This window comes from Anarrhichthys ocellatus, unplaced genomic scaffold, assembly GCF_004355925.1.
Source record: "Anarrhichthys ocellatus isolate YVR2014 unplaced genomic scaffold, GSC_Weel_1.0 scaffold3, whole genome shotgun sequence".
Lineage (NCBI taxonomy): Eukaryota > Metazoa > Chordata > Actinopteri > Perciformes > Anarhichadidae > Anarrhichthys > Anarrhichthys ocellatus.
The window spans coordinates 3,883,189-3,895,890 of NW_022280033.1; the positions used below are offsets into that span (position 1 = coordinate 3,883,189).

At 41.2% G+C, this 12,702-nt stretch overlaps 1 protein-coding gene across 2 annotated transcripts in view; it reads right to left on the bottom strand.

Annotated features, from left to right (window-relative positions):
• Nucleotides 1–11,975, bottom strand: part of hectd2 (HECT domain containing 2) — a 40,958-nt gene extending 28,983 nt beyond the window's left edge. The window contains exons 1-7 of one of the 2 annotated variants that reach the window (XM_031876284.1): nucleotides 11,435–11,975; nucleotides 6,795–6,936; nucleotides 2,061–2,199; nucleotides 1,809–1,911; nucleotides 1,502–1,591; nucleotides 995–1,059; nucleotides 714–759 (exon numbers count right to left, since the gene is read on the bottom strand). In XM_031876284.1, the coding sequence (XP_031732144.1) occupies nucleotides 714–759; nucleotides 995–1,059; nucleotides 1,502–1,591; nucleotides 1,809–1,911; nucleotides 2,061–2,199; nucleotides 6,795–6,936; nucleotides 11,435–11,518 (669 nt within the window). In that variant the 5' untranslated portion in view covers nucleotides 11,519–11,975. Of the gene's footprint in view, nucleotides 1–713; nucleotides 760–994; nucleotides 1,060–1,501; nucleotides 1,592–1,808; nucleotides 1,912–2,060; nucleotides 2,200–6,794; nucleotides 6,937–7,622; nucleotides 7,926–11,434 lie in introns of those variants that run through there. The other variant, XM_031876295.1, reaches the window with a different exon arrangement.
• Nucleotides 11,976–12,702: the final 727 nt, after the last annotated feature.

Genomic DNA, 12,702 nt, shown 5'->3' on the forward strand with positions numbered 1-12,702 from the left:
GAGAGAGAGAGAGAGAGAGAGAGAGAGAGAGAGAGAGAGAGAGAGAGCTTTATTCATGCCTGTCCCGTAAAGTGGAGATATATGAAAGAGGGCCTCTAAATGCTTTTCTGTTACACTCTTTGATATCTTTGTGTGTGTTTTTGACTTCATAATGACCTTGTGGTAATAGTGCAGTGGATGTTTATTTTCACGTCGAAGGGTGTGTGTGTGTGTGTGTGTGTGTGTGTGTGTGTGTGTGTGAGAGAATAGGAAAATAGGATCAAACAGGATTGAAGAAAAGACCCCACAAACAGAACAAGACAGAAAGAGGTGCAAGTAAAAGATTCCTGTACATCATTACTGATGAGAAGAGAGAAATAAGGGAGGAAGAAAACAAAAAGAAAGGATTAAAAAAAACAGTTGTTCAAAGGATGAAAGCATAAAAATAAGGGTGAGGACAGATCATGTTTACGTATCAGAGTCAGCTTTACGAATCTAATCCACTGTTTATAGTAACCCTGTGTGTTCCCCAGCTGACATGGAGATCTAGTGAACCACAGCTGCAACTGAACAGCAGCCAACAGTTTCAATTAATGGTATATATTATTGACAGCATTCATCTGTGTACGTTCTGGTAGTTTATTTTTATTTTTATTTGAAACCAAAAAACAAAATACCAGGAGACCTTTTGACTTGGACTGCCTTTACTGTCTCTACGGGACTTTCAGTCTCACCTGAACAAGAATCAAATAAGCTCGAAGGTCGTCTTTTGTCCGAGGCCTGAAAACAGAACACAAACAAACCAAAACCTGTCACACAAGAGAGAGAGACTGCACAACAAAGCACAACAAAACCAAGCCAGGCTCGCCCACATCTACCTGCTCGCCAATCATTTCCATTTTACTACCATTTTTTAAATGACCAAAGTATATTGAAGCTGAAAAAGGTCAAGTAGAATATAAAAATAAGCAAATGGATCACAAAAATGCAGATTGTGTCAGAGAAGTGTTCTCACCCTTTCCACTCCCTCAGCAGGCTGTTGATGATCCCTTTCAGCACGGACTTCTGGATGTCCTGAGGCTGAACACACGCACCGAAACAAATTCACAAACGACTCAGGAGATTGAATCAACATTCCTGAATGTCAGAGATCCACAAAGTGGAAACACTGGCGGCCATATTTATCTAACCTTTTCTTTACCAGAGAGGTCATCAAGGCAGCGGGTATGTTAAGCTTTATAGAACGTATACCTAAACTTAAACAGATGCTATAGACTCTGTTACAGACTTGATGTCATTAAGAAGAAAGACATTATCCGTTTGCAGTTGTCCTTGTTGGTGGTGGCGGTTCAAATCTCCAATCTGAAATGTGCCATAGAGCTCAACTGTGAGGTTCCACAAGTGAAATTCCTCTTTATGATCTGAATCGAGGATGATTTACCACGAGCTATGAGATCTAGAAGCAGTTTGATGATGAGCTCGTATGTGTTTGCAGACGGGGGTCTTTTTCTCTCGTGCTTACTGTGCTGAGCAGTGCTTCGTAAACAGCGTTGACAAACTTGGCGTTGACTCCCGAGTCGTCTATGGTGTTGAAGGACCCGTTCGCCTCTCGCTGGGAAAGGACGGAGGAGGGAGGACACAAAAATGAGGAAAGAAGGAGAGAGCATGAAGAAAAAGCAGGAAAACAACGGAGAAAAGAAAATGCTTTCCCATAGTAAAACGGTCCAGGCGTCTGGTGAAATTTTAACAGCATCTAAAACAGTTTTCTCACAACAGGCATTCTGCTGAGAGCCAGACTGTGTGTGTGTGTGTGTGTGTGTGTGTTCTACCTTGAAGGCAGCGTTAATTTCTATGAAGGAGTCGAAGGTGGTCAGGTAAAACTCTCGGACCTCCCTCCAGTCACCTGATTGGACGGCATGCTCCATGTCCTCCCTGGTAACGCAAACACATACACACAATGCTTAAAAAGACAAACCAGACCCGGCTCCAAATGAACTTAGTAATTGTAGGTAAGGCGGTTTAGTTTTATGGGGAGAGCCGTCTTAATGTTTTGGGTCCCAGTCCAGGGACTAAAAACTCACTGAAACTCCTTGGTGGTCTTGGTACGCAGGGGGATGATGGGGTCGGAGGGGAACGGAGCTTTGACCTCGGGGGGAAGAGTGTCAATGGAGAGCCGCTGCTTTTGACGAACATCGCTGCAGATCGGAGGCAAATCTCTCCCTGGGTGAGAAAAACAGGCAATAAACCATTTATTAATCCAATGCAGCAGGGGTGACATGTTCATTGCAGCTCTGGAGGAGAAAAATAAGTCTTAACAATTAAAGTTATGACAAAAGCAGTCGTTACCTGTACGAAACCTGATGTTTGTATTGATTATACTTCTTTAAATAAATAATTACAATAAAAACATCTGGGAAGTTATATATAGCAGGACAAATCGAGACAGAAGGACAGGCAGCGAAAGATATTCAGGCTGAGACAGCGATGTCATTGATGATGTTGCTTCCTCGCACTCCTGACCATCTATTCATTCTGTTTATAATTAGCCCCCTTTTGTCTCCGTCTCCACAGTAACAATAGTCACCAGCAGGCCTGTCCAGGTGCATTGTGGGTGCATGGACAGATTGCACAAGCAGATAAAAGGGACACAGGTACAGAGGCAGACAGATGGATGCATGACAATGAGAGCAGGTGTTACATCACAGGAACCCTGATGTTTCTTTTTGTGTGAACAGTGGAGGTGTTTCAGACTGAGGGTGGCGCTAGAGAAAAGATCATGGGGTCATTAGAATTAAAGGAGTTCATCCTTTAGGGAGCATAAATGGAAATTTCATGTGAATCTATCCTGTAAATTCAGAATTTATTTTGTGTACAAGTACAAGCATTGGTTTGATAGTGTTGCAAGAGGAAAGGTCAGAGAGGTTCAATCGATTTTTGTATTATTTCGTGGCATGTTGTGATAAAATGATCAAGGATGGAACCGCAAGAATTGAGAGTTTTGAAAAGCTTTAACACAGATTCTAGCTAGCTAGCTTTTTCTATAGTCGCTGGTGAGCTATCCAACCATTATATGTAAGTTTCTGAGCAAGTCACCCCATAAAACATCTTAAAAATACATTTCCCCGATCCTTAGTCCCTGATTGATATGTATTTATTTAATATATTATGTTTTTAACAACCCTATTGCTATATGGCCATGGAAATTGCTCTAAAAACAGGTCCATGGTTTTGACTTTTTTCTGTCCCTGGGTTCAGAAAATGATAAGATTCATCCTCTGGTGACCATGACTGTAATTTCATGGTAATCTAGTGTTTACCTTTTGATATACCCCGTTCTGAATCAAAGTGCTAGTTGTGGAAACAAATCTAAATCTTGTTTGATAGCAACCTGGCCATGAAATGTATTCATCAATTTAGCGGATGGAAGCAGATGGAAAAGTGGCGTTGCCATCGTCGGGCAATGACTCTAAGAGGACACAAAGAGAGACAAATAGAGCTAATGAGAGCAGGAACAAGGAGACGAAAATGCTCTTAACTCCCCTCCTCCCATTTTTGCACCCTTGTCCTCTCTTCTCCTCCATCACTGCTTCATAATTACCTCTGCTTTGTCAGCTGGTGCGTCACCAAATTTAGTCCTGACAGCAACAAGTACCGGTCGTCATGGCACCCTTTTATTTGGAATAGTCACCTCGAAGACCTCTGAGGACGTCCTCCCTCTGCCTTTCATTAAAGTTTACTTCAACAAAGCCTTTGATGTCTTCTGACAAGGGATGAGAGGACAACCCTGTTATCTCCCTCAAGTGTTTGCCATCAAGTACTGTCCTATTAATTATTATTCCAGCTGATGCTTAATGAATGAAGCAGTCCACAAACATCAGACTGAAGATAGCCTGATAACCACGTACGTCCATCCAGGATGATGAAAAACCAAATCAGGACTTTTTCTTCTAAAATGCAACAAGTTCATTATAAGAAATCCAGTTAATTAAGGAACAACTCACTGTTAAGCTCAAACACTCACTAAAGGAGTGGTCCTTATTTTATTGGGGTTAAATGTTCACTTAAATTGTACCCATTTACTTACACCGTGCATTAAAATGTGAACTGTATCTGGATACATTATCTGGATGCCAGGCTGTAAATGCATGCAAAGCATTTTTGTTCTAACCTTTAGAAATCCTCCAGGAAAAAAGAGTCAGAACTTATGTGGACCTGAATGCAACTGTATCAGCCAGACCAGACAGAGGTGGTCGGCTCGCTTTGCGATCACATCTCCGTCATTCTACAAACCTCAAATGTCAAATTATTTTTCTCTGAGCATTGAGGAAGTTGGGGATGTTTGCAGGACAACCAAACCAGGAGCATGGTAAGTGTTTTAATATTTCACCCTAACAAGCTGGACTTCGATGCCAGCGTTTCTAGAAAAGGTGTCCCTGTTTTGTGATCTTGAAATGAAACTCAAGACGGATCTCTGCTCTGCTCAGCCTCAGCACACAAAACCAAATTTGACAATATTAAAAGGAATTACAAACCTCCAGTAATACTTTACAGATGAAATAGCAAATTGTGGTGATTATCCAGCAGGCCGGATGGCTGTAACAGACCCGAGGAATGCTACACTATCTTGTGTGTGTGTGTGTGTGTGTGTGTTGAGTGTTTTTACTTTCATATGGTTTTCATTTGGGCGGAGGTTTGCATAATTATTCTGGCATCAGTAGCCGTGGTGACAAAGCGGGCTGGTGAGCACTCCGCTGGGTCTGCGTTCTCACGGCAGTCAGAAATAACCTCGCCTTTCTAACAGGAAGCAACGTGCACTTTTATATCAAAACACTGACGACAAATGAAGAAAATACAACCTCATGACATGTTTCCCCCCCCATCTCCTTTCTCTGTAGCAGTGACAGTTTCATGACAGATATTTTTGATTTTCCAAATTTCCTTTTTAGTGAAACTGAAATGAAAGTAAACTTTCATCTTTCATGAAACATCCTGAGCAGGGAGACAACCCGAACACCTTTCAGCAGAGACTTTGAAAATTCGTCTGGAACCATGATGTTGAAATGGCAGAAAATCTAAAAAAAAGAATCTTATTTTCAGTTGAAACCTGAATCGCCCCATAAATACGCCTGTACCTTTCTTTACTTTCTAACTAGAAGTGTGATCCTGTCATTTTCTGCGCACTGAGAGACTCTTTAAATGCACCGTCACCAACTGGAGAACACGGACAGCTTTTCTTCTTCTCCTCTTTTTTTTCTGAAAACCTTCCATTTTAGAGACACGAGTCGTTGCGCTGATGTCATCGCTAGCAGCTCAACATAAACAGTTTGAGCCCATACATCAAGCATACTGTAAATAGAGGAAGTAACACATCATTACCTCCTAGACGAGACAGAGAGCACAGTGAACACACCACACTGACATTCAAACTGCAGTTTGGTGACGTTGAGCTGCTTTACTGACTAACATTTGCTTTGATATTAATTTATATGGATGCAAATGATAAAGTACTGAAATAGCTTGTTGCACAACTTGAGGAAAAAGTGCATTGGGTATGAGAAATTACAAATGCACACTTTCAAATGCCGAAAAACATACTAAAATTAGGCGATGACTCCTTTTCCCACTGCCAGTAGATGAGTTCGCTTTTCTGTATCTCTTTTCTTTCTGGTGTATCACGTTCGACGTCACTAACACACCAGAAAATACTATCAAACAGTAGAAAGCAGCATGGATGCCGGTGAAAATGTCTTTTTCATTTTTGTTACTTTTTTACTCTCCTTTCAAACTCGGTGCAGACTAATGTGGATCAATGTTTGAGCACTGCTCGGACAGTCGGAATTTGTCGCAGAAATGACAAAGAAACAGCTGGAAAAGGGGCGGAAATTGGTGTGTCCACCGGGGTGTCATGTTTCCATCAGTGCCAACCGGAGCTGGAGCCGATAAATACCTGTGACTTCCGCAGAGTCATTTGTCCCGGGAATGAATGCCGATTGTAACCTTTCCCGCTGAAGATAAAAGCCAGATGTTAGTTGGTGTTTTTTTTTTTTTTTGTCCAGTGGGAAAGGGGCTATACAGTGTATCCGTGCTTCTTTTTTCTAACACAGATTACTAATGATAAAAGCGGCACTGCCAGTGGTAATCAAAACATTTACAAAAGTCACCTTAAATTAATCATATTAGTGGTTTAATTTGCAGCTAATGGACAGAAAAAGCTACTTCTGTGTTGCAGCATGAAGCCTTCATCAGAGCACAGGTGAGATCAAGAAGTCTGTCCATTAGATGCAAATGAAACCAGTAAAAGTGATTGTGACACTTTTTACATTTGCCTTTAGAATGTTAGTTTTTTTTGTCTTAAATCTGGTTTTGTGAAATATAAAACTATGAACTGAGGGGCACTTGTTTCCTCTCATGTCTTCCCGTGACAGCCAACGCCACACCAATACACACAATATTGGTTCAGGCAAGTTCCAAATATGAGAGAAGGAGAAGGATTAAACCTCTCGTCTAGTCTCATATTTCCTTGAACAAGCACAACATTTGCCAATGTGATTATTTTGTGTGTGTTTTTACATTAGTCATAGTGTTTCAGGAAATGTTCAATGTTTCATTTGAACAGCCAGCAACAGCTGAACGTTAGAATAAGACATTTTGTTGGGTTGATTTTTGATAAACGAGGTCCTCTTGTAACAAGAACAACAGACATGCTTCTAGTAACCAGAAGGGATGAGAAAAATACAAATGAGCTGAAATTCATTTTGAAAAACAAAAAAGAATGAACTGCTCTGTTTGATGGAATAGAATAGTTGTGAGCTCACCATGTCTGAGCCACTGGGTGCCGGTCAGGGTGCCCGTCATGCCGCCAGAAAAGCTCCGTCCCCCTGCGTCCCTCCTCTGGCTCAGTGTGGAGATAAAGGTGCCCAAAGACGGAAACGGCTGCTTAGCTCCTCGCCCAAAACCCTGCCGCAGGAAGATAACATCATCACCACGGGGAGCGGTGAAGAAGAATTTCGGCTGAGGAATTGTATATTATGTGGAAGACATTCTGAGGGACATGAACACTAAATATGTCAAGAAAGCAAAACTTTCAACTGTATAAAAACGTTTCATATATATATAAAATACAACTACATATTTTACACACATACATGACAAGGACAAACCTTTTGGCATGGATCCCTAAATGTAGTTTGTCAAAGAGTTGTTTAAATTAAAATGGCATTGATATGTACTTTGAAGTGCTTTACGGGTTGTATTCAATGGTTGGAATATAATTGTACATCTTAAAAATGTTACCTTCAATGTCAAAGATGACAATAGTACCACTATTGTATTTCACTTGAATGATGAAAAATTAAATCAAATATACAAAAAAACACAATTTAAAATGTGCTGCAATTTACTGCACTGCAATCTATTTTTACTAATCTGCCAAGATATCCACTTACAGTATATTGACAGTATTGATAATTCTAGAAATTCTCAGAAAACGCAACATTTTGCATTTTATTAATAACAATAAATGAGGCATGAAATGAAAGTATGAACACCAATGCAAACTTGTAAAATTGTTTTGCTCTAGCTACCATTACTAATACATTCACTAAAGCAACTCTCTGTATTCCTCAGATATTGAGGTTTCTCACCAGAATGGGAACTCCTTAAATCAATCCAGACTTTCAGCTGCATTAACAGACAATGACAATATAATAATAACTGAACCGATCTGTCTAACGTAACATTTACTGAATGTTCCCTGAGATTAATCAAGCAGAGGAGGACGTGAAGAGGAGAGGAAGGAGGGATTTACAGGAAGGAGGAGAAAATTAAAATTATACCACAAAAGCAAAAGAGGGAATGAGGTAAGGTGAGGCGTAGAAAGGGAGATATGAGAGTGAAAGAAAAAAGACAAGAAAAAAAGGGTGGGGAAAGAAAGAAAATGAGATGAAGGAAGAGAAAGACGGAAGGAAGGGAGGAGAGCAGGGAGGGAGGATTAAGAGAGGGAAAAGAAAGGAAACTGATGTATAAGGCAGGGAAAAATAAAGATGAGGAATAAAAAGGGGGGAGACAGAGAAAAAACATGACGGATTGAAGGAGAAGAGAACACGAAGGAGGGGAAGTAAAAACAATGTAGATGGAGATCAGAGCGCATATAGCAGGAAGAGAAAAGGAGGAGTGATGAGAGGTGGAGAGATCAACAGATGCACAGCAGCCGCTCCTGACAGCAGCAAAGACACACACACACACACACACACACACACACACACACACGCACGCACACACACGCACACACACGCACACATACACTCCAGCAGTGATGTGTTCATAGGCTGCAGAACAGAAGGAGCAGGAAGACGGTTAATCTGCCGTTCAAAATGAATCAGTTTCCAAAGAAACAATACCTCAAGGAAGAATCTGAATAAAATCAGTGATGGCAACAGCACGCGCACACACACACACACACACACACACACAGACATAGCACTATCTGCCTCAAAGGTCAAACATGAAAAAAATAAATAGCTCAATATGGTTGAAAATAGTAAAAACTATCATTTAGAGGCCAGGGCTCTAGATTAAAAGCCTGAGATAAAAGAATGTATGATGTTATACTGTGATGGCCGTGGGATCAAACATGGTGGTTTTAATGGGTATCAATGAGGACGTTTTGGTCTTTAAGTAGGACCAAGCACATACTTTCTATTGTTTCCATGACATAGTATTATTTTCTCTCTTGTGCACAGCAACACAGAGAGAGAGAAAACAAAGGAAGGCTTGTCTTCGAAGAAACAACCTCAGACAGTAACAGGTTGTGTTTTCAGAGTTATGACATAACATACAAAGAGACATAATCTACACTACACAGACACACATGCGTCCTGTGTCTTTGAACAGAAGCTCCATCTGTCTGCAGAGCACTAATGAGACGCAATAGCGAACGCATGAACATGTGCAGGTTTCATGAAACAGATCTACGGAAATGATTGAAAAGAACAACATCTGTGAAATCAACACAGAACTTGGTGGATCTCCAGTGGTCCCTTTATTATGACCTACATTTACAAGATGCTTCTTATTTCTTTCATTTAAATGTGAAATGACTCATTGCACCAACTCTATAAATGGCAGGTTGGTCGGTCCACCACCTTCTTGCAAACACTACACCATGAGGTTGACATTTCATGGTTTAAGTGAAAAGCATTGGATGATGAGCTGCCATGAGATTAGTTACAGATATCAATGTTACCCTCAGGATGAATTGTCTTTTCATAGCGCCATCATCAGATCAAACTGCCCAATACTTTGTTACATGAGCGAGTGTCATTGTGAGCATGTTAGCATGCTGATGTTTAGCATTTTGCTTTAAGTCCCTCTCTGCCAAAATACAGCCTCACAGGGCTGCCTGCGCTCAGGGCTGTTTGCTAAATCCTTGCACCTATGAGGGACGTGTGCATAGTAACACTTCTTTCTCGGTGAAGCCACAGAACAGCCACATCACACGCTTCTCTCTCCTAACTCTTTCATCATCAACACCACAGCCGGCTGATTGACAGGCAATCTCTGGGAAACGTGGAGCAGAGACACCACAGTGATGACAACTGAGCAACACACACAGAGGCTACATCCAAATCAGTCACGCTTTGGATTTCATTGAGGAAGAATCGGCTGTGGACAAACATTTCTCACAGTTTTCCTCGATCAAATAAACACATCTGACAACTTCTAACAGTTTTAGCAGCAGTTGTTTTTTTGTGATTTCACTATCTGTCATTAGAGACAGACAGAACTGCAGCTGATGAGCAGGTCTACGTAAACATGACGACCAGGTATTTACTGAGACCAGCAGTCGGTTAAATACGTGTGTTAATAGGGGACCAGATTTGAGCCGACTCTGGCTCCTCCGTGGCTGCCAGATTTGATTAGATTTGGTTTGGGTCTGCAGACGTTAGTTGATTTAGGTTGACAAATCGGCCCTAGTCAGCAGCGGTCAGGCCTGAGACGACTCGTAGAATTGATCTACGTAGACTTGAGCTGATTCTGGGTAACCGTTTATCACAAGTCTGGGATGAGTCTGGCAACTGGGTTGTGACAGATTTAGGCCAGCACTGGTCCCTTTGGCTCTCTCTGTGTAAAAGACAGAGAATAATACCACGAATAGTCACAGAACCAGACTGAGCAAAACAATCAGACTGGAGTCAAAATATTGGAAGTCTGGAGAAAATGTTGTTTAAAAAAATTGAGTTAATGAGATTTTTTTTAATCCCTGAAAGCCTCTTGAAACAGCAGCTCTGGTTTAATATCTGTTCATATGAAAACTTAAATTCTTCTATTTTTATTGGTCTGCCATACAATGTTGGACCTTTTTTGATCCAACCTTTGAGCCCTAATCTCTTCAGACCAGCTCACGGGGCCAGAAGACTCCTGAGGAGGAATCAGACAATCAGTCTGACTGAAGTCCCAGAAAAACGAGCTGCAGAGGGAGCACAGGCAGACACTTTATTGCATTTCCAGACACAACCAGAGTCGGTCTGAGCAATGACAGGCTGTTTATTGGTCAAAACCGTCTGATCTGCACATTCCTGCTCCCTGACACTATGGAGATGACATCAACCAGCCAGCCTGTAACCCCGCCAGTCTGCTCCGAAGTGACACCGAGAGCCAAACGTAAAACGCACCGATAAACAGCCCAATACTCAGCTCCCTGCTATGCATTTAAAAAGCACTGCTGGAGAGCTGGATATGTCAGGAGTCATTATGTAAGACAGCTGCATCACTTTTTCCACCGAGACAAAACTACAGTTTTTCTTCAATTTGCTGTCACTTTATGTCCACTGCATGTTAAAGTTAACAATTCAAAAGATTACCAGCAGAATCAGTTCAATGGCCGATATGTTATTATAGAATGATTTGGGATCGAGTGAGGGACTTACATTGGATTATAAATTTGTAATAAAATGCACATAGATATGACCGTGTAGGGCTGTTGAGCCCAACTCCCTAATTAAAGAAAATGAGTGATGTGAAAGTTTAGCATCATTCATTCAGACATTATGCTGCTGCATCACACAAGACTAATAATTATTCACCAATCATATTATGGTGCTTTCCTTATTGTTTTAATCATTAGTGTTTTCTAAAAATAAAAATGTTTTTGTGGTTTAATTGTGGTTTTTTAATCAATTATTTGTTAAAGGATCAATACGTTGCCTTTTGCACCATTTCTGCAATTTTTAACAATATTTGGATTCACATTCTTATTGTTATTCCTAATTTGAAATAAAGAACAAATAAGAAGTTGCACATATGATGCCAAGTTACTGTTCTTTCCCCACTGTGAAGTATACTACGTTTTAAACACACAGAAAAAACATTTTCTGCCCAACAGAGAGAGCAATTCAGGTGAAAATCTTTTTTGTTTTTGTTTGAAATAAATAAGGAGAAATGCAGTTTTTCTTACAGCAGGAGCGGAGCTGTTGTAAATTGGTGGAAGCCTCTCTCTTTCCCTCTCAACTCCTGACAGCGCAAAATGATCTCCATCCATCCTCTCAGTGTGGAAGAGAGGAAAAAAGTTGTTGTTTTTTCCCCCTGGAAAGACTCAGTCCTCTACAGCCTCTGTGTTTCTGCTCCTCACAGGGCCGCACATGTTCTTACCAGAGCCAGTCTGACCCCGAGCTACCCGTCTGTCTGCTCAGTCTGCCCCGTTATTTCATATAAATCAGGGAGATTCACATCCTTGAACAAACGGAGTGAAGTCTACCTTCGTCGGACAGGTGGGCTCTCTGTTACGCGCACAGTCTGACGCGTAAACGTCTCCAAAAGCTGCACGTAAAGTCTCCGGAGGAAACCTTAAAGAGCGTGGAGTTTTGTTCGTTTCAAAAGAGTTTGTAAAACACGTTCAGGATGAGCTGCTACCCGCTTCTTCTTCTCCTCCTTCTGTCCCTCTCTGCGTCGTCTGTCGGGGAAGCTGCAACGCTGCGGGCCGGCGCCATGTTTGGAGGAGGAGGAGGCGCCTGAGAGCAGAGCCTGGAGACGGCAACGCCACACGCACACACAGAGAGAGAGAGAGAGAGAAGAGAGAGGGGGGGGGGGGGAGCTTTGGATTGACAATAAAAGAGCGAGATTTAAAAAAGAAAGAAAGTAAAAATAAAGGGAAAAAAATGTTAACCAAACCTGTTAAAACTCAACTGCACTGAAGAAACAAAAAACAGATGATAATAAATGCAAGAATACAAATTTCTAAAGGATGAAAGCCCATTCTGCCAAGAAAAAAATAGATCCAGTGTCAGGAATTATAAAAAATAAATAAAATATAATGTGGTCAATCAAAAGAAGGACTTTTTCTGTAAAATATTAAATGAAAAAATGATTAAATGAAAATCTGAATGTAGGCTTCTATCTCTGCCCATGCAGAAAAATATAATAAAAGGTTGAGAGGAATCTATCTTACTTTGCTGCTTGCTCCATGATGTTATGCCAAACTTCCTGAGTCAGACTTTTATTTTGACAGTTGTGTGAGGAAGTGATGAGCTGTGATTCATTCTGTCTTGACTGTGGCCCTGCAGACTCTGCGTCACCGCTACAATTTAACTTCTGTCCATAATTAGTGAGCAACAGGATCCGGGCTGCAGGCCAACTCTCACTGAACATTAAGAAACTGAAGGGCCCCTGATGTCGCAGATGTGTGTGTGTGTGTGTGTGTGTGTGTGTGTGTGTGTGTGTGTGTGT